Source organism: Penicillium pulvis, assembly GCF_028828015.1.
Source record: "Penicillium pulvis strain IBT 33274 chromosome Unknown scaffold_8_segment0_segment0, whole genome shotgun sequence".
NCBI lineage: Eukaryota > Fungi > Ascomycota > Eurotiomycetes > Eurotiales > Aspergillaceae > Penicillium > Penicillium pulvis.
In genome coordinates this window covers 4,481,422-4,504,724 of record NW_026643080.1, presented here as the reverse complement: position 1 = coordinate 4,504,724, position 23,303 = coordinate 4,481,422, and the positions used below count along the sequence as shown (strand labels likewise).

Here is a 23,303-nt window from a genome sequence, read left to right as displayed (position 1 = left end):
TCCACGTGTAAACTACACCAGCCAAGCATCATGTCAGTCGCGCAATTCGTTCGGCAGATCGATGCCTACCGGCTCGGTACCGGAGTGGCATTGCTGTTCCTTGCTGCCTTTTACTCCCCTGTTATGGGCCTTGTGCTATCCCCTGTCTTCGGTACTCATCCCGTACATATCTTCCACAGTTATGCTGTGGCTGTTTTTGGCGCAGCCGGATGGTTCCTAAAGGACCATATACAAAGACGCCTAGGTCGGCTCGCTGCTTATCTGCTTCCTGTCCTGGCGTTCTGGACCCCCACGCTGCAGTACTTTGTGATGCAGCAGAGCTCCAAGCTAGGAAACCCAGCTGGTCCAATGGTCACCGAGCTATTTGGCTACTTGCCCCTGGTGTCGTTGACTGTGGCTATCGCCGGCAAGCAGGTCCAGGCCGCTTTGAATCTTGAGTCGTATGGAGAGGTTGCCGCAGAGCATATTCCTCTCCTTGGAACGTATCTCATCTATTCTGTTGGTGAGCATATTGGTCGGGCAATCTTGACCCGTGCCATTGGTTTTACTTTCCTCTTCTCCCGTGCCGGTATGCAGTTTGTCATTGCTATCCTCTACGCGGTGATTGTTCCTCGATCCAAACTGCTGCTTCTGGCTATTCCGTCATTGATCTTTACCATCACTTCTGATGTCCACTTTGGTGGTATCGGTGCCGTGAATTCTGCCCTCCAGCATGAAGGCTACACTCTCTTGGCACGACAGGAATCCAACACAGGATATCTCTCGGTCCTTGAGAACCAGGATGAAGGTTTCCGTGTCATGCGTTGTGACCACAGTCTTCTCGGTGGTCAGTGGACAAAGTCTATTGCCGGGTACCACCCCCAGGTGGAGGACCCGATCTATGCAGTCTTCGCTATGCTTGAAGCTGTCCGACTAGTTGAACCCGATAACGGTATTCAGCGTGTGGATGCTGAAAGCAAAGCCTTGGTGATGTAAGTTCTCCCGCCGCATTGATAAATCCTGATGACTAACCTATAATAGTGGCCTTGGAATTGGTACCACTCCGTCAGCCTTGATGAAGCACGGAATTGACACTACTATTGTTGAAATCGATCCTGTTGTGCACAAGTTTGCAACTGAATACTTCAATCTGGCCCCCAACCACGTTGCAGCCATTGAGGATGCCACCACATTCGTCAAGAAAGCACAGAAGGCTTCCAAGCAATATGATTACATTGTCCATGATGTTTTCACCGGCGGTGCCGAGCCAGCGGAACTCTTCACCTGGGAATTCTTGAAGGATCTGCACTCCCTGCTTAAGGATGATGGTGTTATTGCTATTGTACGTTCAATCGATTCCCATGACGCTCCCCTCAACCCCCGGATTTTTCTAACTTGATCAATTTCAGAATTACGCCAGTGACATCACCATATACCCCACAGGCCTGGTCGTCCGCACCATCAGAGCCGTTTTTCCGTCTTGTCGCATCTTCCGTGAATCAGAAGCGAACCAAGATGACTCGACCTCCGACTTTACTAACATGGTTCTCTTCTGTAAAAAGAGCAAAGACTCACAGTTGCAATTCCGTGAGCCAACCTCGGCCGATTTCCTGGGCAGCAAGTCGCGTGAAAGCTATCTCGTCCCGAGACATGAGATCGATTTCTCTTTGTTCGACACTGTTCCTAAGGGCGGCAGACGTCTCCTTGTGGACAAGGAGGTTGGCCGGCTGTACAAATTCCAGGATCGGGCAGCGCTGGAGCACTGGGAGATCATGAGGAAGGTTATCCCTGCTGCCGTGTGGGAGAACTGGTAGACGTTGAGGCTCTGAAGCCTTTGGCCAAAACTAAAAGTTTTGTGCTTGAATGTACTATTGCTACATACTTTCTGGTATATCCTGTGTTTTTAGAACAATATTTTAAAGTCATTTATACATTTTTATTATCATCATTTCACTATAGTCATCCTGGGCGTCCATTACACCAATTGGAGTGGGTATAACAGGAAGGAAAGGATTGAGAGATCGGGAGATGGGGCTTAAGTAGTCTGCAGATCTGGTCTAGCCTACGCACCAAAAATATGGAACTTTGGAAGTTACATATCCATGGATATATTTCGTGGGGATCAGTAGTTCGACACCACACTCACCATAGTGTAGGGCTTACTATGTTTTCAATACGGGAATGGAAAGGAAAGAAACGCAATACAACGAATGATGCAGCCGAGCTGAAACAGTATGTCAATAATCTCGACAACCAATACCTAAACTGTTACTGTAAATTGGAATATGGCCAGCTGGAAGCCGACCCACGGAGACCGCAAGCCAGGTGGCGGCGGTGTGTTTCACACCTCATGCATGGAAACTTGGGAACTGACTGTGCGGGTGAAGATCTCCAGTAACTTTACTAGAACTTTGATGGGGCCTTCGAAAAACCCGGGCACTGAGCAGCCCACGAAGTATGAAGTCGACAAGAGATTGAAGGAGAGGGTGTGAGCTTTGTGGTCTTGAGGGCTCTGTCTGCCTCGTTTTTCTTTCCTTGTTTCTTGCCTTCTAAGGCTTTCAGCATTCGGCGCCTGGTTCTTCATTATCGAATGAAGCCCTTCGATTGGGCATCACAAAATTAGTTGAACGCCCTCACCAACCACATATGGTGTCATGCAGTAATTGTAACTCACACAGAATGCCATCTCATATTCAAGGACATACATACCACCTCACTTGATTCAAGTCAACATGCAAGATAACGCCTCATTTAGGCGGAGATCGACTCTAATAACTCAACCCTGAGCATCATACTTTAGTCATCTTCACATTCCGGAGTAGACTGGTGTGACCAAGTAGATACCTGAGTATGTTCTCGATAATATACCTATTCTGAATCTTGAACACTGCGCCTTACCTAATACCGTCAACGCGCTGCTTGACTAACCCAGCTTGGTCTTTAATTATGAATCTCCTCATCGGAAGTACTCTTCCCGTACGTGGAAAGCTGTTCATAGAGTAGTCGGCTAGTAGGGATGTAGGGACCAAGTAGTGCATCGTAAGCTGGAATACTGGTAAATAAACATCAAGTAGATTGAACTTGAAACGATTTCATATTGGTATCATTATCTAACACCCCGCAGAAAGCCATTGGAATCTCAGGAAAAGAAAACTATGAACAGGCCTTTCCCACAACCCGAATCCTCTACCTATATCGGAATTTATGCCGTCACCCAAGGCCGACGCGCCTAACCCACTCCACCGCATGAACACAAACAATATGTACGCTCGGAGAACTAGAATACAACCCAGGGAATATTCAAAGTTGAGAAAGAGGACTACTGGGACGGGCTTCCACGAGGACTGCTACCGGGTTTCTTGACGAGACCGGCGAAGAAGTTTGCCAGGGCTTGGTTGTGGGCCTTCTCGTCGCCTGGGTTTGGAACGCTCTCTTTTCGTTGCGCGCGACTGGCTTCGCGGTCCTGTGAGTGCGTTAGTAAGGCATTTCGATGGGAATGAGGCGAATGTTGAGAACTTACCCGCAGCTTCTTCAGCATATCATCTGCGTCTACCTGGATGCCACCCATATTAAACTGGACTGGACCGATGTGCTCATTGACTCGGCCCTGGTCATCCATTGGTGACATCTCCAAAGTTGGTACTGGCTCATTCGCACGGTCCTTCTCATCCTTGGCCTTGAGCTGTTCGAGCATGTCAAGTTGTTGTGTAAGGAATCCTTGTAAATCAGAAGTCTCGACTTCAATTTTAGTCCCATTGCCTGAAGCGCTCGGATGGGCGATGGTTGTGTCACGCTTGGGATCTTTGATGGTCTGCTCGAACACTGTGACGGCACTTGTGCCGTCCTCTTCCTCGTTTACTTGGTGGGCATCGGTATGCTGGCCAAGAGGCTCGGGAGGATCTTGGATCTCAATTGACCAGGCAGTTGAGGCTCCTTCCATGTCGAAACCTTCGCGGATAATCCGAATCTTGCCCCATGAGTCCCAGTTGGCGGGGACGAGAATCTTATCGCGATCGATCACATTATGTTTTAATGACTGTCGTTTCAAGAGGGAATGTATACCCAAGGATGAATGAATTAGGCTTTGCAATGAGTTCGCATGGAAAGGTGTTGTATAAATGAGAGATGCGCCGTCTGTCTAGAGTTAGATCAATCGAAAAATAAATGGAATCCTGGAGGTACCCACGCTTCAACAAGATTGTTCTCAGGAATTGAAGAATGAAATCAAATTGTTCTTCATGCCAGCCATGATCTTTCTCCAGTTTCTCGATGTTATTCGCCTGTATAGATAGAAGTAAATTAGCAAGTATCCTGGAATGTCATAGAAGTCAATATTTAGTCCACATACACCTTGGCAAACCACACACATCGGGATCCCCAGCCCTTCATCCCATTCACCAGGTCCCAAGGGTATTGTGACTGGGCCTCCAGAATTTGGCAAGCTTCCTGCGGCACCCGCACTGGCATCCATTCCTCTTTTACGATCGCGCCACTCCGTCATGGTCTCTTCCATCACAATCTTTGTATCGTCATCGAGGGAAACTAGGACAGAGCGGAGCAGGCGAACCCATTCTCTTAATCGCCGAATCCATGTCCACGGATCCGACCAGTCCATAAGAATGACAACTAAGGTTTCCGGCACAGATTGAGGGGTCAGGAGAGGTTTGAGAAGAGGTGCAAATGATGGACAGGGTTCAGATAGGAGGTAAGCCGAGACGCGCGCCAGCGTATCTTAACCGAAAGTTAGCTCTTTCAAGTCCGGCAAAGCTCTATCATAGGTGTACATACCTTCTTGATCAGCATCAAGAACATCTCGATATGTGTATCCAAGTGCAAATTGATTGGCGATAGGCGGCGTCTTTCCCTTTCTTTTTCCATTCACCAAGTTCGGGTCAGCCGAGGTATCCGCTGAGAAACTCTCCAGAAATTCTCTCTGGCTTTCAGGTGTACCTCCTTTACATCTTATAGTCAGCTTCCATGTTCCAAGCACGCGAAGCAAAAGCTTTGATCGCCCCTCCACCCAAGACCGCAGGCCTTTTAGAATCACGTACCGAGAATTAATAGGTTCTTTTCAGGTAGGCGCTTGCCATTGGCGACGCCATCGAGTAGCGAGGACCAAATGTTTTTCTTCGAGCCATCCTTGCTGGTTGGGCGACTATTGGTCCCGGGCGCCTTGGACCCACGATTCGGACTTGAGGACATCCTCTGGTCTAGTCCCACCATGCCTCACAGAGCATGTAACATTCCAACTGGTGGAAAATGGTGTACGGGTGTCTAGCGGGGCGCGTTCAAAAAGAGTCGGAGTCGGGGGCGGAGGGAAGATCGAAGCAGAACGCGGTCAGGGGAATATGGAAGTGGGGATGGGACCGATATTGACTCTAGGCCGCGGTAGACGAGATCCGCGTTTACGGGAAAGTATTTCAAAAGGTAATAATTGAAGTCCACAAAGAGCACCTCGAGACAAAGACGTCACAGTGGTTGGGGAAAGGGAGTTCCTGCGTGAGTAAACAATTGGCGATTTTACGGTTCCGCAGATGCTCCGGGTGGAACCCTTTTCTTCCTCACAAAGCTTAAGGTTCCTCTTTGACTACCTCAACCACCCAACATGAATTCTATCCGCCAGGTGCAACAGCTCAATAAGCGCGAGCTGGAACATGCCGTGTACGTCTAGCTAGATGTCGCATTTTTGTCTTTTCCTCCCTGTTCTGAAAGCTAATTCAGTTCTTGTCTAGGCCACCAGAGGCATCATGGCATGCGGACTACCGTGACACCGCATATATCTACATTGGCGGACTTCCATTCGATTTGACAGAAGGCGATGTCGTTACAATTTGCTCGCAGTATGGCGAACCGGTCTATGTCAACCTGATCCGCGACAAGGAAACTGGCAAGAGCAAAGGCTTCGCGTTTCTCAAATACGAGGACCAGCGCAGCACCGACCTTGCAGTGGATAACCTAGGCGGCTCGACAGTTCTTGGTCGGATGCTTCGAGTGGATCATACTCGTTATAAGCGACGCGACGATGAGGAAGAGGTGGATAATGTCGCAAAGCTGATGGGCGATGCGCCAACCATTGAGAGCAAAGGAGAGAAGTCAAGCGACCGACACCGAGGATCTGGCGATGCAGATCACGAGGAGAGAAGGCCGATGTTGAAGGAGGAAAGGGAATTACAGGAACTGATTCAAAACCATGACGATGAAGATCCGATGAAAGAATTTCTCATCGAGGAAAAGAAGGAAGAGGTTGCGCGTGCAGTCGAGAAGTACAAGAGCAGTGAGAAAAATTCATCACGTCGACGAGGGGATAGCAGGGAACGGTCAAGCCGACACAGTCGGCGACATCGGTCTCGCGAGCGTAGAAACCGAGATGATCGTTCTCCTGGTCGAGAAAGGACCCGGCGCCGATCGACGGATCGTGAGAGAGAATCCCAAAGAGATCGAACACCAGTCATGTCTCGATCTGATCGCGATCGCGGTGATCGCTCGCCAGCCCGTGAGAGAATGCCACGGCGTCGATCAAAGGAAAGGTCCAGAAGAGATCGGACGCCAAAGAGATCACGCTCACCCGAGTCACGAAGACATCGGAGTGACCGAGACCGGGATGATCGCCGCTGAATGCGATTTGTCGCATTCCTGTGATCCTATACTAGGTTGCGGCCGAAGTATCGTCAAAAGAATCTCTAGATTGGCCCCCGTCGCATTATTCCGTGGTTCGAGGCTGAAGGCCCAAAAGCACATTGGTCCCTTCAGTCCGAGTGTGCGTGGATTTCACGGGCATCAATTATTTACAATCCGGAAAATGCGCAAGAGATCTGAAATCACCATTCCTTCTCGTCTTCACCCGCCAAGATATCTTTTCCACCCATCTCTGATACAATATCGCCTTCCATCTTCACCATCTCGAAGAATGAACTTCTCCCAACGGCCTTCTCTACCCGAGCCAATCACCAAAATGGTCTGGTCATCCTGCCAGCCTATGACGCCTTTAGGTGGTCGGCCCAAAGATGAACCTAGTCCTGGCGCGGATGGGGATCCTGGAATTGCTTCATCGCCCATCTCGAAATGCGCACTGGAGAACGAGTACACGTCCGAGAACACTCGTGGCATGAGGGGCAATTTGCTTAAGATTCCCCACTTCTGATTTGAGCCCTCCTCTGTTGCAGATGCTGGAGACTGGCTAGGACGTCCAACGTGAGTTGGATGGGGTACATCGAAAACGTGTAGGGTAGATTTGTCGGATGTTACAGCAAGGAGAATGTTAGACGGTGAAAAAGATAAAGAGAATATCACTGCGTGGTCTACACCCCGGCGAAGCTCGGCCAATTTCGTACAATTTGCTGCTGAAAATACTCGAATCAAAGTACCCTAGTAGAACGTCAGGAACTAACTAATGACTGGAGTTGCAAGGGATATCTCACGGTTTCACTGGCCGTCGCCAGCACCTCTCCATCTGGGCTTAGAGCCATTGCCCTTAATGCAGAGCTGTGTGCCGGTATAATGCTGATATTTCCTGTTTCCAGCTCTATTAATTGTACCTGCCCAGGGGACCGGCCAGGGAAAGCAAGAACCTTTTGGCCCAGGCAAGCCAAACCCAGTGGGTTGTCGGAGGTTTCAAATACAGATAGCTTCTGTGGGGGAGTTGAGAAAGCAAATACGTGGATACTGTTCAACAATGCGACGACGATTCGAGACTTGGATAGGCGGACGCCAAGGACGGAAGTGCGAAACTCGAGGGTAATGGCGGCTTTTTGTTTCGCATCGTCCCAAATAATGAGCTGCGGCAGCAGCGAATTAATTTAGAAACCTAGTGGAAGGGTAAACCGGCAGAGCTTACCTTGTTCTGGGGGAACTTGGGGGTTCGTCCGCCACCGACGATGGCAAGATAATTTGACTGGCCGAGCATCTCGACTACACCAATACCAGCATTGAAGTCTGAAGAAGAGATGATCCCATGTCAGTGGTAGGAGCTTCAAGTTGAGGTACTGGACGACCTTACCGCGGGAGACTTTGAGCTCACAAGGATTTGCATTGAACACTATAGGATGAATGTTAGTCTCGAAGTATTTCCTCCCCAGCTTCTAGTAGCTCGGAATATCTTAAGAAAGCTATTTTAAGCTTTCTAATTCTGTCTTACCGCAGAAACCTGTCTCCAAGCCCACGGAGAAGCAACTGCTGTCATGGTTGAAAGTGGCGGATAGTGAGTAGGGCCCAACGGACTCATCGATGACTTGACGGGTATTCATGATCGCAACAGCATGACGTAAGTCAAGCGCTGTGAAGCCTGTGCTGTGTCGTGATTTAGGGTAAGAAGCTGGGGTTGAAGATGGGGGAAGCTCAAGTGCGGATCAGCGATAAGACCAAGATGCGGGCAGCTCCATACTTATCGTAGCGATAGCAAAAAACCCAAAAAAGAGATCCACGGTTGCCTCAGGCGGATGGCTTAGGTAATGCTCCGGCGGCCAGGAGCGACCCACCATGACTAGGAACCCCTGAGTATTGATATTCGATGATGGTGAACACAATGACTAATTAAGAAAATTGTAGAAGCGTTGGAGGTGAATTGATTGAGCTATAGATACCATATGATTTAAGAAAACAGCTATAATTGATTTGAATATAGTATATGACAGGTAGTTGGAAGTACAAGCTGGAGAAAGAGGGCGTCCCGTGATTGGCCCGCACCCAAAGGGAAAGGGGGAAACACGAACTGTCTTTCCTTCCCCCCTACGACTTAAACTACCCAGAACTTCAGGAGAGTTTCACCCTTTCCCTTTCTCTTCTTCCTTGCTTTGGATACCCCCCAATTTATCTGTTTCTCTCGTTCTTTTCCAGTTCCTCCTTAGCCCACAATGTCGTCGGCTCTCAACGCGGTATGTGTTTCCCCTTTTATTTCTCATGACCCCGAGTCCAATGGGGGAGGTCCCCATATCTCTCCGCGCCCGATGGGAAAAATAATTGCATATCCAAAGCTGACTCGAGTCCCCGCCGTGGGCAGATGAAGATCCGTCGCAAGAAGAATGTCAAGAAGGGAATTCAGTTCTGTTTGATGGTGTGCGGTGCTAGCGGAACTGGTATGCTTGCAACCCTTTCCCCGAACTCAATTTCGGCGATTGTCAACTGACGATTGTTCCTCTTGTAGGTCGCACAACCTTTGTCAACACTCTCTGTGGCAAGCAAGTTCTAGAGGGCAAGGATGCCGATGATGCGGAGAACGCTCATTTGGAGGAGGGCGTCCGCATCAAGCCCGTCACTGTCGGTGAGTATCCCGACTCGTCGCTATAAAGGAATGGTCGTGGGATCCGCTGATCTAATCATCGTTACCATAAAACAGAGCTTGAATTGGATGAGGAGGGTACCCGTATCTCTCTGACCATTGTTGATACCCCCGGTTTCGGTGACCAGATTGACAACGAGGCCAGGCATGTCTCCTAACAACTACCCCGGCCCCGCACCCGCTAACTGGTTCCTGCAGCTTCGGCGAGATTGTTGGTTACCTCGAGCGCCAATATGATGACATTCTTGCGGAAGAGTCCCGAATTAAGCGTAACCCCCGCTTCAGAGACAACCGTGTGCACGTCCTGCTGTACTTCATTACCCCCACTGGACACGGTCTTCGTGAGCTCGACATCGAATTGATGAAGCGCCTGTCTCCCCGTGTTAACGTCATCCCCGTCATTGGAAAGGCCGACTCCCTTACCCCCGCAGAATTGGCCGAGTCGAAGAAGTTGATTATGGAGGATATTGAACACTACCGCATCCCCGTCTACAACTTCCCTTATGATGTTGAGGAGGATGATGAGGATACCGTTGAGGAGAACGCTGAGCTCCGTGGCCTGATGCCTTTCGCCATCGTCGGCTCGGAAGATTTCGTTGAGATTGACAACCGCAAGGTCCGCGCCCGTCAGTACCCATGGGGTGTGGTCGAGGTTGAGAACCCTCGGCACTCGGACTTCCTCGCTATCCGCAGTGCTCTTCTTCACAGCCATTTGGCCGATCTGAAGGAGATTACCCACGACTTCCTCTATGAGAACTACCGTACGGAGAAGCTCAGCAAGAGTGTGGACAGTGCTTCTGGGTACGTTACTTCCCTTCATCGTTTATTATATAATGCTAACCCCTCTGCAGCCTCCACGATTCCTCTATGAACCCCGAGGACCTTGCCTCCCAGTCCGTCCGTCTCAAGGAGGAGCAACTCCGTCGCGAGGAGGAGAAGCTGCGCGAAATCGAGATCAAGGTGCAGCGCGAGATTGCCGAGAAGCGGCAGGAGCTGCTGGCTCGCGAGAGCCAGCTGCGGGAGATCGAGGCTCGCATGGCGCGCGAGGCCAGCCAGAGCAATGTCAGCGAAGCCAATGGAGAGGCCTAGATATACCCTGTCGACGATGCGGCTTTTTTCAGCGGGGCGCCGGTTCGCAAAGTGATACCGTTTGTGCCAAAATCATGAACTTCGTGGCACGAAGTTGGTTTTTGTTTATGGGGATAATATTGACTGTTTATTCACGTTAATAGCTTTTTTTCTTGTTTTCTTTTACTTTTTTCTCTTTCTTCCCGATGTCTCTGCGGAGATGGGCAAAATCCCCAACATAGTGTGCAACTCCCCAGCTTTCGACGATGGGCACTTTCAGTCCCTGAATATCAACTCATCAACGACTCATTTGATTTATACCCCCTCAAGTCTCGATCTCACTGTTGGGTGTCCGAAGAAAGAAAATCATCTTTCCTTATCCTGTTTCTTGCTACCTCTGCCCACTTCATCCATGGAGTCCGAATTTCTGTCATCCTCCCCTCCCCTCTTTTCTAATGCCCCCAGCTCTTCTATTTGCCCCTGGGGGGTTCATCTCTTCCTGTTTCAATTTATCATCGCCCCTGGCACCTTGTCTAAAGTCCGCAGCGCAGATTCCCTCTTCCTTTCGCGTTTCGTGTTGTCCTGAGCAGTTCTCTCTATCTTCCTTTTTATCTGTCCTAGCTTGGTAGTGAATGAGAAAAGTATCCTGGTCTTGATTTCTTGTCTAGCTCAAGGATCTCTAGCTACAGCCCTGAAGGGGGAAAATAGGGTTTTTATGCAGGTATTGCCATGGCAGAAACTTACTCAATGGTCCGCTATTTGGAGAGAGGCATGCTGCACTGTATAAGATTACTCCATGGGTCACATCTCACACTCATTCTTGTCCTCCAGTGGGTCTATTTCAGGCCAATCATCTGACCGGATCCGGGTCTACAGCGAACCAAGGATAAAGCTTGGGGATCCACAGTAAAGTGGAGTCTATTTATAGTAAAACAATATGATAGATACAGTACAAAAGGGGATTGTAAGGCGAGAAATCGGGCACTGTCTACGTATTCATGTACGCAATATCTATCTCTGAGCGTCTTCAGGACGACTAATTGGACTGTTTTGTAGTCGATCCCGAGTCTTCCCGGTCTGTAGCTTTACCACCGATCCATTCCTGAAGTCGTGCTCATTTATGTACAACGTCCACTTCATTTTTGGAATGGTCTGCGTGTAGAAAATCCGTCAATCAAAGAACCTTCAATTGTTCTGCGCCCCGAGACTTGATCCAGACACCACATAGTTTCGACATTCCGTGCAGCTAGTAGCTTAATGTGGCATATCAGGCAATGAAACGCGGATCACATTGAAATTCAATGCTGTCAAGTAGAAAATGAAATTGAGACAAATGAAACTTGAGCGGTAGGCGATGGAATCATGCATGGAGACAGACTGCCAGATGTGATTATTGTATGTGTTCTTACAGAGTAGGAGAAACCTTGGAAAAAGGCAATGGAAATCATATCATAAGCATCTGAGCAGTCAATCAAAGAAAAGCTAGCTGATATATTGATTTCATGATATAAACGGGTAGAAGACTGCTCTTTTGGCTATGGGTGGCTGAGTCCCCAATTTCGGGATTGATTACATGGGATTAAAACAGTCACTCATAAATCTAGTGGGCATTCTATATACATAGGTGTCTACCTAGATACAATTTACCTAGGTACTTGCTTTCAACCACTTGGCTGGGGTCGCCGATGGTTCTCACTTCCCCTCCACTGCAGTGCTACCATCAACATTACAAGAAAGGTAATGGATGGAAGAGAACAAGCTAGTTGAAAGATTTGAAAGAGAAATAGACCTGGTCATCACGCAGGCCATGCGAAACACAGAAAGCGAGAAACACTGAGATAAAAAGGGGTGAAAGAAATGAATAAAATTTTAAGAAAAGACGAAGAATGAGAAGATGCAGAAAATGTAGGAAAAAGAAACAGCGAGGCGAAAAGAGAAAAGCAGACACGCAAGAAGTGGTATTTGCGCTCCATTGTACACACGAAAACGAGACAAGAGAGGAACACTCTTACTGAGGTTCTTTTGAGAAATCGAGGTTGAGAGGAAGTAGTGTTGATGGAAGGTGAAAGGGTGGACCGGACACTTGTCAAGACCTAGTATACATCACAGAGGACACTGACAGGGAGTGATTGCCCGGAATGAGATAAAACACGAGATACACAGACATAGTGGGTAGGCCCGAAAGGTGCAAGATCATGGAGACGTCGAGGGACCTGTAAATTCAGAGCAGGACAGCTGCTTTGGCTTGAATGCTGCTTGGTTGTGATAGTCCAAAGATATCTATCCCAAGCGAATAGTCCAGAATCCGGGATTCCCAGAATGCTAACCCTTCAATGAAAGAGGATAGAAGTAGCGAGGGGAGGAAGAACGTTTGAAACGTTCTTAAGGGGGTTGTTGTGTGAGCAGCTAGAATTAAACCTGTTGAGGCTTGCTCCAGAAGTCCAGGCTAGCAACCACATCCTCACCCTTCTCGTCTTCATATGCATAGATGATCTAGATTTGAAACATTAGTAAGCGATAATACCAGCGCTTTTTGAAGACAGCGTACCTCTCGGGTGGAAGAATGCAGCATGCGGATGTTTCTTCCAGTCATTATGTGAATCAGTTCACTTGTTTCAACATGTCGAATCTCAACGAAGTTGGGCTCAAATGCCAGAATGTACGGGTAAGATAGAGCGAATGCGTTCGGGTTTCCCTCCCATGAGATCCTCCAGTCTGGACGAGCTCGCCATCCATTGCGATTGACAAAGAATGAGAAATCGCTGTAGTTCAGAAGGAACTCTCCATTCATGCGTTCAATGTGAATGGGCTTCACATTTTCTTTACGTGCAACAAAGTCAAGAGAAGTATCAGCCTGATCCAACAGAGACTGGGTCTCAGTGGTTTCGAGACTAACGACCTCAAAGCCTCGAGCACAACCAACACATAATGTTGAACGCAAGAAGTGAATTGAAGACGATTCAGCTGGGATGTAATATTCCTTGAATGGCTTCAATGTATCCTGCCCACTCTGGAACATTTTGCTCACAGCAGACTTCTTCTTTCCCTTTGCCAGGTTGTCCATTGGCTCGTAAACCTTGATAGTGCTAGACAAAGCTGATGTCTTCACCGAGCAAACAAGATGCCGTCCAAGACCGATACCTGCTTTGAAGAAGTTCGCATGACCCTGGATTTTCTTCGGACGCTTGGCCATGGCATTCTGACCCTCTGTTAACTCAAGAGCCTCCATAGGGTAAGATGATAGAGTCTTGTTCGCCAATACCAGGAGCAACTGGTACTCTTCCAAAATATCGATTTGCGTAACCTGACTCGCCTCCAAGACCCGACGAGGTTTGGCTGACTTGTCCTTAGGCCAGCGATCAGACAGGTAAATACCACTGTCAGTACCATAGACCAACTTCCGACCTCCATCTATAGGATCATTAGCAAGGCACGATAATTGCGTCAAGTATATACTTACCAACTGGGACAAGACAATTGACACGGTTGATAGCAGAGAAGAAATTCTCGCAGAGGACTGTCTTGTTGTAGAAATTGCTATTTCGCTCCCAAAGCTTCCTCTGTTGCTCTTCCACCATTTCGATGAACTTACGTCTCTGGGTTGGAGAAGTGGCATACAGTGTCTGTTCGTAGCCTCCCTTACCAAGATGTCTGAATGTGATTGGCAGTCCACCATCTTTGGCCGGAGGGGGATTTGGCGCGGCTTTGTTGGGCAAAAGGCTGGATGAGGGTCTCTTCGCAATTCCCAGGCGTGGAACAACTTCATCCATTTGAGCAATCACCAACAGTTCAAGGGGAATAGGCTTCTTATAAACTCGGTATTCTTCCCGCTTGTTCACAATCTTGATGCGAACAAGAAGGACCGCATGATCGAAGAGATAGGCGGTTACTTCTGAGCTCTCAGCAGTGGTCTTCTTGAACGCCATTTTGGAGAGCATTTGACGATTTTCTTCGGTGAGCTTCAGATCCACATAGTCGCCTGGGCCGAACTTTAGGGCAGCATTTAACTGCACCAAGTTGAAGTGATTTTCAGCCTTGCCACTCTCGGTGTTGACACGAGACAGGAAACTCTTTATCATCTTCACCGCCTCAGGGATGTCTTTCTTGTCCGGGTTGTCATCCGCAGTATGCTTCAGTACCGACTCGAGAAGAAGGGGGTATCGGGCCAGACGGGTTGTGGGCTTGGTGAGGTAACCATTCAACTCCAGCTTTCGAGACTCCTTCAGCCGCTCAGTATCATCAACGAATTTGGAAAATGGCTGATTTGATGCCTTCTCCTTCTCAAACTCATACTTTCCGTAGAGTTGATTGGCACCATACTTAATGAAAGGGTCGAATCGGGGCACATGCTGAAGGAAAATATCACCAACAGTCTGAACAATTTGGCTTTCCTTCTGCCGAGTGTTCAAGGCTTCACACAGACCCCCATTGACCTTCAAAACTTCCAAGCAATTTCCAAACACAGTTCGAATGAACTTTTCTCGTCGATGCTCGGGAATGGGGGAGGTCTGGTTCGGACCTGCGGCACGCAGGGGACGCATCCAGAAGTCCCGTAAGTATTCAAGATCCTTGACGAAATCGCGTTCGGTATACATAATCTCAAAAATAATTTCTTGCCGTTTCTTCTCACGGTCATCCAAAGCATCAGAAACCTCCTTCGGAACCATGTTGATCCAAAGTTTCTGATTGTCATTATCATCGTCATCGTCGATGTGCAGGCTGCCTTTGGAGCCCGAGGTTCTCAGTACCGGCTGAGGCTTCAGGTTCAACCTGGCCTGCTGTTCCAGTCGCCGTGGACAGGCGATAGAATAGCAGAGACTGTCTCGGTTACAGGTTGGAGAGTAGCATTCAGTGAGTAGAGTGAACACGCCGTTGACCTCCGAGCTGAGAGTGTCCTCTCCCATAGTCTCCTTAAATTGATATACCTCACCGGGAGCGTCTCGAAGACGGTGATCATAAGTGACGTCGTGGAAGAATTTCTGAGCATCCAGTGCTCGACCCAATAGAAGAGCAAGGTTGCGATCGTTTGTTCTGACGATAGAACCAATCAAGTCTACGGCATCAGTACCGGAGAAAGCATTCTGATACGACAGGCCGTTCTTATGGCGTTCACCGAGCGAGACCTTCTCCCTGAATACATCGGCGACCCGAGAAAGCAGAGCGGGGTAGACTACGGGAACTCTGCGCTGCGAGCCACTTGTGACAAGCAACGGCCCAGACTTTTGCGTTGACTGGCTCTGGACGCTCATCGTGCGATCCGGGATAATGGTCGACGCCATCGACATAGTACGAGATCGTGTTGAAGCATCACTGGGCGGGCGAGCATTGACATATCCTTCGCCGACATTCGTAGGCATGGAATCGAATCTGGCAGGAGCTGTTTGCTCATGGCCAGATGGTGGTCGTCGATGGGGAATTTGTCGACCACTGCCCATGATGTGGGTGTGATCCGGCGCCGATGCGTAGCTGGTCATCGACATGGCTCGCTCATTAGCATGTCTTTCTGGGACCGGTCGGCCTAGTTGAGTCATTGTTGGGGCACCAGCATGGTACGGCTCCCGGCGAGAAGCGATCGCCGAAGTGTGATTGAAATTGCTCGGCGTGGGCGGGGCCTGTTGGAATGGTCCACTCAATTTGGCCATCGAGCGTGATCTTCCCGCATCGGAGTTCAAGGCAGGTGGAGGCATAGGGCGACTGAAATCACGAGGATCCGGGTACTGGGGGGTACCCGGTCCTTGTCTAGAGTCCACGCGATGGGGTCGAGGGTATACGGGGCGTCCCGGATACGGTCGCGGCGGCTGGGAACTCATTGTCGCACCCGTTGGATTGTATGCCTGGTAACCTCCCCCGGAAGGCGGCGCTGGGGCGTAACCATTCACTGGAGAAGTTTGTGGCGGTCCATATCCGTTGGGCATTTGTCGTGTTGGCGGGGGCGGCGGCCGGTGGAATTGTGGCTGCGGCACTTGCGACGACATAGTGTGAGCACGACCCTGAGGGAGCTGGGGAGTCTGCGAGGTCATAGTCTGGGAACGGCCTGGTGGCGGCGCCCCGCCAAAGATGTCGGAATACGCAGCATCTCGCTGTGTGGATGAGGCCGCGCCATAAGGCCGGTAGTTCCGGTTACGCTGGGCCCCCAAATCCGCCATGTTCCCCCGAGAATGATACTGAGTCGAGTAGATCCGATCTAGATTTTCGGAAACGATGTCGATGCCAGGATGGCAATAAAATGAGGGCGGCGAGGGGGTTTCGAATTAGGGGATGAGGGGTGATATCCGAGTCGATCGTGGAGAGCGTTCAAGGCGTCGCAAGAGTGGCTGATTCAAGATCGTAGACAACGGAAGGACAAGTGAACGAAAATGGCAATTCCCCTGGGAACAATGGTTTTGATCCGAACTGATAGGAGCTGTGATTTCTGTGGAAAAAGAGGATCTTTAATATGCCATCGCTACCCTTCAGTCGTTTTCTAGAGATTGGGATTGAATTGAGAATGGCGAGATTCAATAGCCGGAGAGCGCCAGGAGCCGTGAGCGCAACAAAGTCAGGGCTCCTTGGAATATCATACCCTCAGCATCCTCCAGTTACAAGCCACCAAGAGCCGGAGAGGAGAGGTGAGGGGGGTGGGGGGAAAGAGGAGTGTTGAAACTGGCGATAGAACTGGGGGGTTATGGAGGGACCAGGAGAGAGAGGATCGAGGTTGAAGGTGGACGGCCGGTATTGTGTAATGAAATTACCCCTCGTACCCGTTTATGGGGAATTGTACAGGAGATAGGCGGAGTTAAGGAGGAGCTGATCCTCATCAGGCGGTAAGGTAATGTCACGGTCGGTCACACCGAGGGGGGAAGCGCGAGAGTGGCTACGGCGGACCAAAAGTGACAAACCAACACCAAACAGCAACCGCAAGTACTAACGACCTCTCCCTATCTCTTCCACCCCCCATTCTAGTCTCTTCTCGACGAGGCTTCATCGTTTCTCCCTTATCCTCTGTTGGTTTCGCCAATCCTACCCATCATGGCCGAAAGCGAGCTTGCGCCCAACTTCGCCCCGTTCCTCTCCTTCGTGAGTCGCCCAACCTACAGGAGCTTCGAGCTGCGGACTCTGAGCTTTGAGCTAGAGAAACAATATACTAACAATGTTCTCTTTTAGGCCGGAATTGCTTCTGCAGTGAGTCCTATCAGATAATCGAAACGTTCAAAGTCGCTAACAGCTCCCCTTGCAAGATGATCTTCGGATGTACGTGGCTCGACACATGACCTGATATGATCGGAGACTCACAGCTTACCCCCAACAGGCGCAGGAGCAGCATATGGCACAGCAAAGTCTGGCATCGGTATTGCCGGTGTGGGTTCATTCCGACCGGACTTGATCATGAAGGCAAGTAATGTGACTTCCTGGACATATATTAAACTTACTGACTCGGATTTTTTCAGTCCCTCATCCCCGTCGTCATGTCAGGTATTATCGCAGTCTATGGCCTCGTTATTGCGGTCCTTATCGCAGGAGCATGTCAACCGGAGGCGAACACAAGCTTATACGCGTAGGTTGGACAACGACGGTGTTCCCAGATCGGAAGCTAATAGTGTGGTTACAGGTCGATCTTGCATTTGGCTGCTGGATTATCAGTCGGTCTCTCGGGTTTGGCCGCCGGATATACGATCGGTATTGTCGGTGATGCGGTGAGGATGCGAAGCCTTCTGTGGAATCTGCTTGGTGCTAACGACCGTCTCAGGGTGTTCGGGCATACATGCAACAGTCTCGTGTCTACGTAGGCATGATCTTGATTCTTATTTTCGGCGAAGTTCTCGGTCTGTACGGGTATGTTCTGGATCAGATAAATTTATAAACAACGCACCAGTGACTCTGCTAACGCGACTGCCAGTTTGATTGTTGGTTTGATTCTGAACTCCAAATCTTGAGTGTATTGCTTTGTTGCTTTGCAACCACTCCATGCGCCTTCGCTTCTCAGCATTATATGATCGCGTCATTTTCTACTGTCTCTTGTTCCAACTCAAAAATGGATGCGATGGCTCTTCTGGGGTGGAGGCCCGCGCGCCACAAATCTCCAGGATCGAGATCCGGACCAGCTGGCTTCGGAATCGCATGGACTCTATTCCTATCTATTCTATTTTCGGGATGTATTATAACCATTGAAGAGCCTTGTTCGCATATAGATTGGAACCTGGTAAATGAACCCCTTTACTACCTACTACCTCGGACTGTACCTGGTTCAAGATGTTCTGCAATACTTGTATGCCTAGGTGGTGCCGCCCACCTATATAAAGGCATTCGAGTATAGACATGGACCATGCTAAGTTTACACCATGTAACTGCATCTGATCCTATATATATATCTCACGATGTTATCAACTAGGAGGTCAAAAGACGGATAACAAAAAAAAGCAAATGTAAGCTCGAAAAGGTTCCGATTTATCACCGTACTTCCCCGTCCAGCCCCGCCCCATGGGATACGTCAGAGCTGGCAGAACTTCCTTTCACAACTCTTCTGCCCCGCGCCTTGTGCTCAAACCCCCATTTCCCCTTTTTCACCTGGGGATTCAAACTGGCAAATGTTGCTTGGTTTGACTTAGGAGCTCCCGAATCCAAAGCTGCGTTGCTGACGCGACCTGGTGTGGCGCGCTAACGTGGTGGACTATACTTTTTTTTTTCTCCGTTCCTCTCGACCGCGACGAAACGGAGATGCTCGGTCATTCCAATGGCAACCGGGACAATCGAGCATACTACACCCTCTGAAGGGCAAGGCAGTCACTTTACTCCCAATACCAACAATATGCGGACCCACGATCTCCACCAGACGGAGAAGAAGCTGGTCCAGGCCTTCCGCGCTCCGGCTCGAGCCTTGAACCCGTTCCTCATCACCGAGCGCCAGGACGAGAAACAATTATGTATCTCCTCAAGAAACTTACATGTGAATGATTTTGCTCTTTTGAAGACTTTAGGCACTGGTCAGGACCCTCCCTTCGCTCTGTGGGCTTATCGCGACTTGTATCTTGCGATCTGACAGTCTTTTCTTTGGGTGCTTCTAGGTACTTTCGCCCGAGTATGGCTCGCAAGGTTGAAGGACCAGAAGGATAAGAATAAAGTCTACGCACTGAAGATACTTCGCAAGGCCGATGGTGAGTGCGCTATCATCTCTCGACCGCACGCATCCAGCGCTAATTTGGCTGGCAACAGTGATCAAGTTGAAGCAGGTCGAACATGTGCGCAACGAGCGCAAATCTCTCGCGGCGGTCGTCGGTCATCCTTTTATCACAACTCTCGTGGCATCATTCTCGGACGAACAAAATTTGTACATGCTGGTATGGGCCCGCCTTTTCTTATATCGGTTTTTGTAGGGTGCTAATCCGAGTCGCAGTTGGACTTTTGCCCTGGCGGCGAGATTTTCACATACCTTCGACGTTCGCGCCGGTTCAACGAAGAAACCTCGAGGATATATGCGGCCGAAATTGCCATGACCATTGAGTTTCTGCATGATATCCACGGTGTCGCCTACCGTGACTTGAAGCCAGAGAACATTCTCCTCGATGCGGACGGACATATCAAACTCGTAGACTTCGGTTTTGCGAAACAAGTGGATAACCGTGAAACCTATACTCTCTGTGGAACCCCCGAATATTTGGCTCCGGAGGTCATCCATAATAGCGGACACGGACTCGCAGTGGACTGGTGGGCTCTGGGGATCCTCATCTACGAGTTCTTGGTCGGACAGCCTCCGTTCTGGGATCAGAATCCTATGCGCATTTACGAACAAATTGTGGAAGGCCGACTACGTTTTCCACCAAATATGCCCCCGGCAGCTCAGAATATCGTCAGTTTGTTGTGCAAAACAAACCCCTCGGAACGACTCGGCCATATCTCTGGTGGTTCGACTCGCGTGAAATCTCACCCGTTCTTCGCGGGGGTCGCTTGGGACGATCTCTTCTACAAACGAGTTAAGGGACCAATCATTCCCCGAGTATCTCATCCCGCCGATGCCGGTAATTTCGAAGACTACCCAGATATCGACACCAAAAACCAGAACCTCTACACCGAAGATCTGAAGAAGAAATTCGAGCCTCTGTTCAGTGATTTCTGATGATTCCTCGGACAGAAGTCTTCTTTAATTGAGCATGCTTTATTTCAACAACTTCTTCGACACGGGTCTCAGATACAAAGGGATCATGGCTCTTTCCTCTGACATTCCTTCGGACCGAACCAAATTGGCTCGCCATCTCATTTCAACTATGCTGGTTTTAACATTTCTCATTGGCATTAACTGCCTGGGTCCTGCCAGCCCTCGAGTATGGATCCCATATGGGCTCGAGAATATCCTCGCCTAGCTTTGGTCCTTGAAGTAGGCCATATCAACACCCTTCACTCTCCCACTCTCTGGTCCCTACCCCCACACTCTAAACGTGGGGGGGGGGGGGGGGGGACGATCCAAATCCTGCTCTGGATAATAGTTTCATCATATGCAGGGACCCAGCTCACGTCGCCATGACCTAAAGGTCTGACGTCAGCCCTCGGACCCTTCTGCACTACCCACCTTCCTTCACCCTGATACCCTACAAGTCTCTTCTACCTTGATTTCTGGCTTCTTTTCTTTCCCCTTTATTTTCAATATATGTTGACCTTAGGGATATGGATTGATTGACAGGAATGCTTTCCTCCATATGGTCCAATCAACTTGCAATCTACAATGCACCTGGCTGAACACTCAGCGCAACTTAACGAGGATTTTCTTCGAAGAATGGCGGCTTTTTGGTTTCTTGTTCATATTTAATACTTTACTTGATCGACATACAAGTGCATATACGCTGAATGAAAATTTCCGGGATCTTACTACCTCCTTCCATTGAATATCTCTGAAAGTTGGTTGAAATTCTTTTGAAGCGCCGCTATTTCCTTTTCTTATGCCAGGGCTTGCAAGCTCGCCCGCGAATCGAGAAATTACACAAGAAGTCACCAGAAATAAAAAGGCCCATCTATCATATATTTCACCGAGAAAATTCCCAGTCCATCTAGCTATCGTACCGAAATAGATATAGAACAAGAAACAGAAAAAGCAATAACAATTATGGGAATCATATGTGCGAGGAATCATGAAACATGAGCCGTGCATGTCAAAGGAAGAAAACCCGTCGGTGCCTAAGAGTAGTCGTCGCGAATGCACGAACGGATGAAAAGCTGCATGCGATAGGAATGGAGTGACAAAAGGCAATTTGGTGTTTGGAGAAGTCAAGGGTGGAGATTTTAGGGATATTGGAGGTGTAATGCGGGTGATCATTATGTGACAGCAAGTTCTGCCTGCACAGTTGCTGGACTAGAAAGTCGAGTCTGGTGGAAGGGGTATAAGGCTGAACGAGCCTGCCAAGGTAAGATAATCTGCGCAAGCAGTCTCCAGAGAGGAACGTTAAATGTCATGGACCCATTATCAGGTGCTGAGGTTGGTTGGCGTAGAAAAAATAGAAGGCGCCGGATGTTTCACAGGGATGGATCCGTTTTCCACGAGCCTGGAACATAGAAGGTCAGTATCTGGTCATGCGTGGATGTACAAGACAGTCAGATTGGATTGGACATACCATCAAAGTTATGCTTCACAAAAGCCATGGGGTCATCAACTTCACCTGCTCCCATTTGTCCAACACCAGGACTGAAGCTCGTAATTGGTAAAACAACCACATCGCCGACCTTCCTCTCCGTTGTTTGCTCAGTGAAATCTTCATATGTGATGTTATTGTCTCCGGGCTGGATATTGAAGTATTCCGGGTTGTTGAAGTAGCGGAAGATAGCATCTGTCCAAGCTCCAGGACCCGTAAACTCCATAACGGTCTTGTCCATACTGCCCACCTTGAGGATTCCAGCCTTCTTCATCCGCAGAGTTTCCTCAGTAACGTAAGCAACCATGTCACGCAGAATGGGATGACCGGGCTTCGAAACGATGGTCCATTGGCAGAATTGGATGCGACGGGAGTACCAGTCGTGCCAATCTGGGCGGTTGGGATCCGCCTCAATTCCAGCAATGAATCCCACGGTTGACCGATCCAGCTCCTCAGGCAGCCAGTATCCTGCTGGCTTCAGCGCCAATGTGTCGATATCACTATAGACACCGCCGCGTGCGAGAAGAACCAGGTATCGGAAGAAATCCGCTTTCATTACGGGTAGGGGTAGAGAGTCGTATGCCTCGAAGACATCGGGGACGGACCCGTAGAGGTATAGAATCAGATGTCGCTGCGTGTCATCGGTGACAACCTCGTGATGGAATCCAGGGTGCAGGTTCGTCCAACTAGCCTCTGTGCCACGAAATTCATCACCAAAATATTCCGACGTAGGATCGTATTTCCAAGTCTGCCAAATGTATGCGGGGAAGCCTTTGCTCATATCGTAGGGGAACTGGTAACGGAGGCGTTCGCGTAGTGGCGCGGTCGGTGTCGCGCCGAGGGGTAATTGGCCACGCCCGCTGGCTTTTTGAAGCTTTGATTGCGCGTATGCATCCTGTTCCTCCTCATAAATCCCCTGAACAGGTCTGTAGCCCGGCGCGCCGGGTACGTCGGAGTCTCGGCTCGAATGACGGAGGAAGACGACGAAGGCGATCAGGCAGATGACGGCGATTATCGCCCTTCGGAAGGTTGGCATGATGGGCGGCTTCTCACCGGTTGGATTGCGCCCCTGGCAAAAACTGCGACAGCCACGCGCACTCGGTGCGACGGGGCAGATTCCCACGTTCCAAGTGCGTGGCTTGGCTTTCTCGGTGCGGGCCTTGGCTTCGTATCTGGAAGCTCGGGCTTGATCGGCGAGTTGGAGATTCCCGAGCAGAAAATCGCGTGGTCGCGTAGGAATTTAAACTTCACAGGATCGGAAGATTGGCATGTCAGTATTTCTAAAACTCATGTGAATGCTCGATCCGTCGTCATTCGCAATGCAACTCCCCGGTCGGAGGTATGCCGCAAACAGAAAGGAGGTGCCCGATAGGTAAGGTCTCCAGGCA

General features: G+C 49.5%; 10 protein-coding genes across 10 annotated transcripts; 6 read left to right on the top strand and 4 right to left on the bottom strand.

Annotated features, from left to right (window-relative positions):
* Positions 1-30: 30 nt before the first annotated feature.
* On the top strand, positions 31-1,793 carry N7503_011106 (uncharacterized protein; the record flags this gene model as incomplete). Its single annotated transcript, XM_057070652.1, has 3 exons — positions 31-971; positions 1,021-1,321; positions 1,389-1,793. The coding sequence occupies 3 exons, from the start codon at positions 31-33 to the stop codon at positions 1,791-1,793; spliced, it is 1,647 nt and encodes a 548-aa protein (XP_056917263.1).
* A 471-nt stretch (positions 1,794-2,264) lies between these two features.
* On the top strand, positions 2,265-2,471 carry N7503_011105 (uncharacterized protein; the record flags this gene model as incomplete). Its single annotated transcript, XM_057070651.1, has 1 exon — positions 2,265-2,471. One exon carries the CDS (start codon positions 2,265-2,267, stop codon positions 2,469-2,471), a length of 207 nt encoding a protein of 68 aa, XP_056917262.1.
* An 819-nt stretch (positions 2,472-3,290) lies between these two features.
* Positions 3,291-5,245, bottom strand: N7503_011104 (dynein family protein). Its single transcript, XM_057070650.1, has 6 exons — positions 5,031-5,245; positions 4,768-4,932; positions 4,328-4,710; positions 4,166-4,259; positions 3,500-4,113; positions 3,291-3,442 (listed from the first exon to the last, which is right to left on the bottom strand). Exons 1-6 carry the CDS (start codon positions 5,200-5,202, stop codon positions 3,299-3,301), a joined length of 1,572 nt encoding a protein of 523 aa, XP_056917261.1. The 5' UTR covers positions 5,203-5,245; the 3' UTR covers positions 3,291-3,298.
* Positions 5,246-5,577: 332 nt separating this feature from the next.
* N7503_011103 (IST3 family RNA-binding protein) lies at positions 5,578-6,594 on the top strand (the record flags this gene model as incomplete). Its single annotated transcript, XM_057070649.1, has 2 exons — positions 5,578-5,640; positions 5,712-6,594. Exons 1-2 carry the CDS (start codon positions 5,585-5,587, stop codon positions 6,592-6,594), a joined length of 939 nt encoding a protein of 312 aa, XP_056917260.1. The 5' UTR covers positions 5,578-5,584.
* Positions 6,595-6,816: 222 nt separating this feature from the next.
* On the bottom strand, positions 6,817-8,222 carry N7503_011102 (phosphatidylinositol-3,5-bisphosphate binding protein HSV2; the record flags this gene model as incomplete). The annotated part of the gene is made up of 5 exons (XM_057070648.1): positions 6,817-7,344; positions 7,398-7,754; positions 7,814-7,911; positions 7,976-8,014; positions 8,114-8,222. 5 exons carry the CDS (start codon positions 8,220-8,222, stop codon positions 6,817-6,819), a joined length of 1,131 nt encoding a protein of 376 aa, XP_056917259.1.
* Positions 8,223-8,828: 606 nt separating this feature from the next.
* Positions 8,829-10,342, top strand: aspA (uncharacterized protein; the record flags this gene model as incomplete). The annotated part of the gene is made up of 6 exons (XM_057070647.1): positions 8,829-8,849; positions 8,975-9,050; positions 9,119-9,235; positions 9,311-9,398; positions 9,452-10,054; positions 10,105-10,342. The coding sequence occupies 6 exons, from the start codon at positions 8,829-8,831 to the stop codon at positions 10,340-10,342; spliced, it is 1,143 nt and encodes a 380-aa protein (XP_056917258.1).
* A 2,391-nt stretch (positions 10,343-12,733) lies between these two features.
* On the bottom strand, positions 12,734-16,496 carry rom2 (putative Rho guanyl nucleotide exchange factor (Rom2); the record flags this gene model as incomplete). The annotated part of the gene is made up of 3 exons (XM_057070646.1): positions 13,782-16,496; positions 12,870-13,732; positions 12,734-12,814 (listed from the first exon to the last, which is right to left on the bottom strand). Exons 1-3 carry the CDS (start codon positions 16,465-16,467, stop codon positions 12,734-12,736), a joined length of 3,630 nt encoding a protein of 1,209 aa, XP_056917257.1. The 5' UTR covers positions 16,468-16,496.
* An 833-nt stretch (positions 16,497-17,329) lies between these two features.
* N7503_011099 (V-type proton ATPase proteolipid subunit) lies at positions 17,330-18,234 on the top strand (the record flags this gene model as incomplete). The annotated part of the gene is made up of 8 exons (XM_057070645.1): positions 17,330-17,377; positions 17,465-17,482; positions 17,539-17,551; positions 17,610-17,692; positions 17,749-17,855; positions 17,910-17,994; positions 18,048-18,133; positions 18,198-18,234. The coding sequence occupies 8 exons, from the start codon at positions 17,330-17,332 to the stop codon at positions 18,232-18,234; spliced, it is 477 nt and encodes a 158-aa protein (XP_056917256.1).
* A 797-nt stretch (positions 18,235-19,031) lies between these two features.
* N7503_011098 (cAMP-dependent protein kinase) lies at positions 19,032-20,411 on the top strand (the record flags this gene model as incomplete). The annotated part of the gene is made up of 4 exons (XM_057070644.1): positions 19,032-19,281; positions 19,363-19,452; positions 19,511-19,635; positions 19,692-20,411. 4 exons carry the CDS (start codon positions 19,032-19,034, stop codon positions 20,409-20,411), a joined length of 1,185 nt encoding a protein of 394 aa, XP_056917255.1.
* Positions 20,412-21,799: 1,388 nt separating this feature from the next.
* Positions 21,800-22,951, bottom strand: N7503_011097 (glycosyltransferase family 32 protein; the record flags this gene model as incomplete). The annotated part of the gene is made up of 2 exons (XM_057070643.1): positions 21,800-21,828; positions 21,898-22,951. The coding sequence occupies 2 exons, from the start codon at positions 22,949-22,951 to the stop codon at positions 21,800-21,802; spliced, it is 1,083 nt and encodes a 360-aa protein (XP_056917254.1).
* Positions 22,952-23,303: the final 352 nt, after the last annotated feature.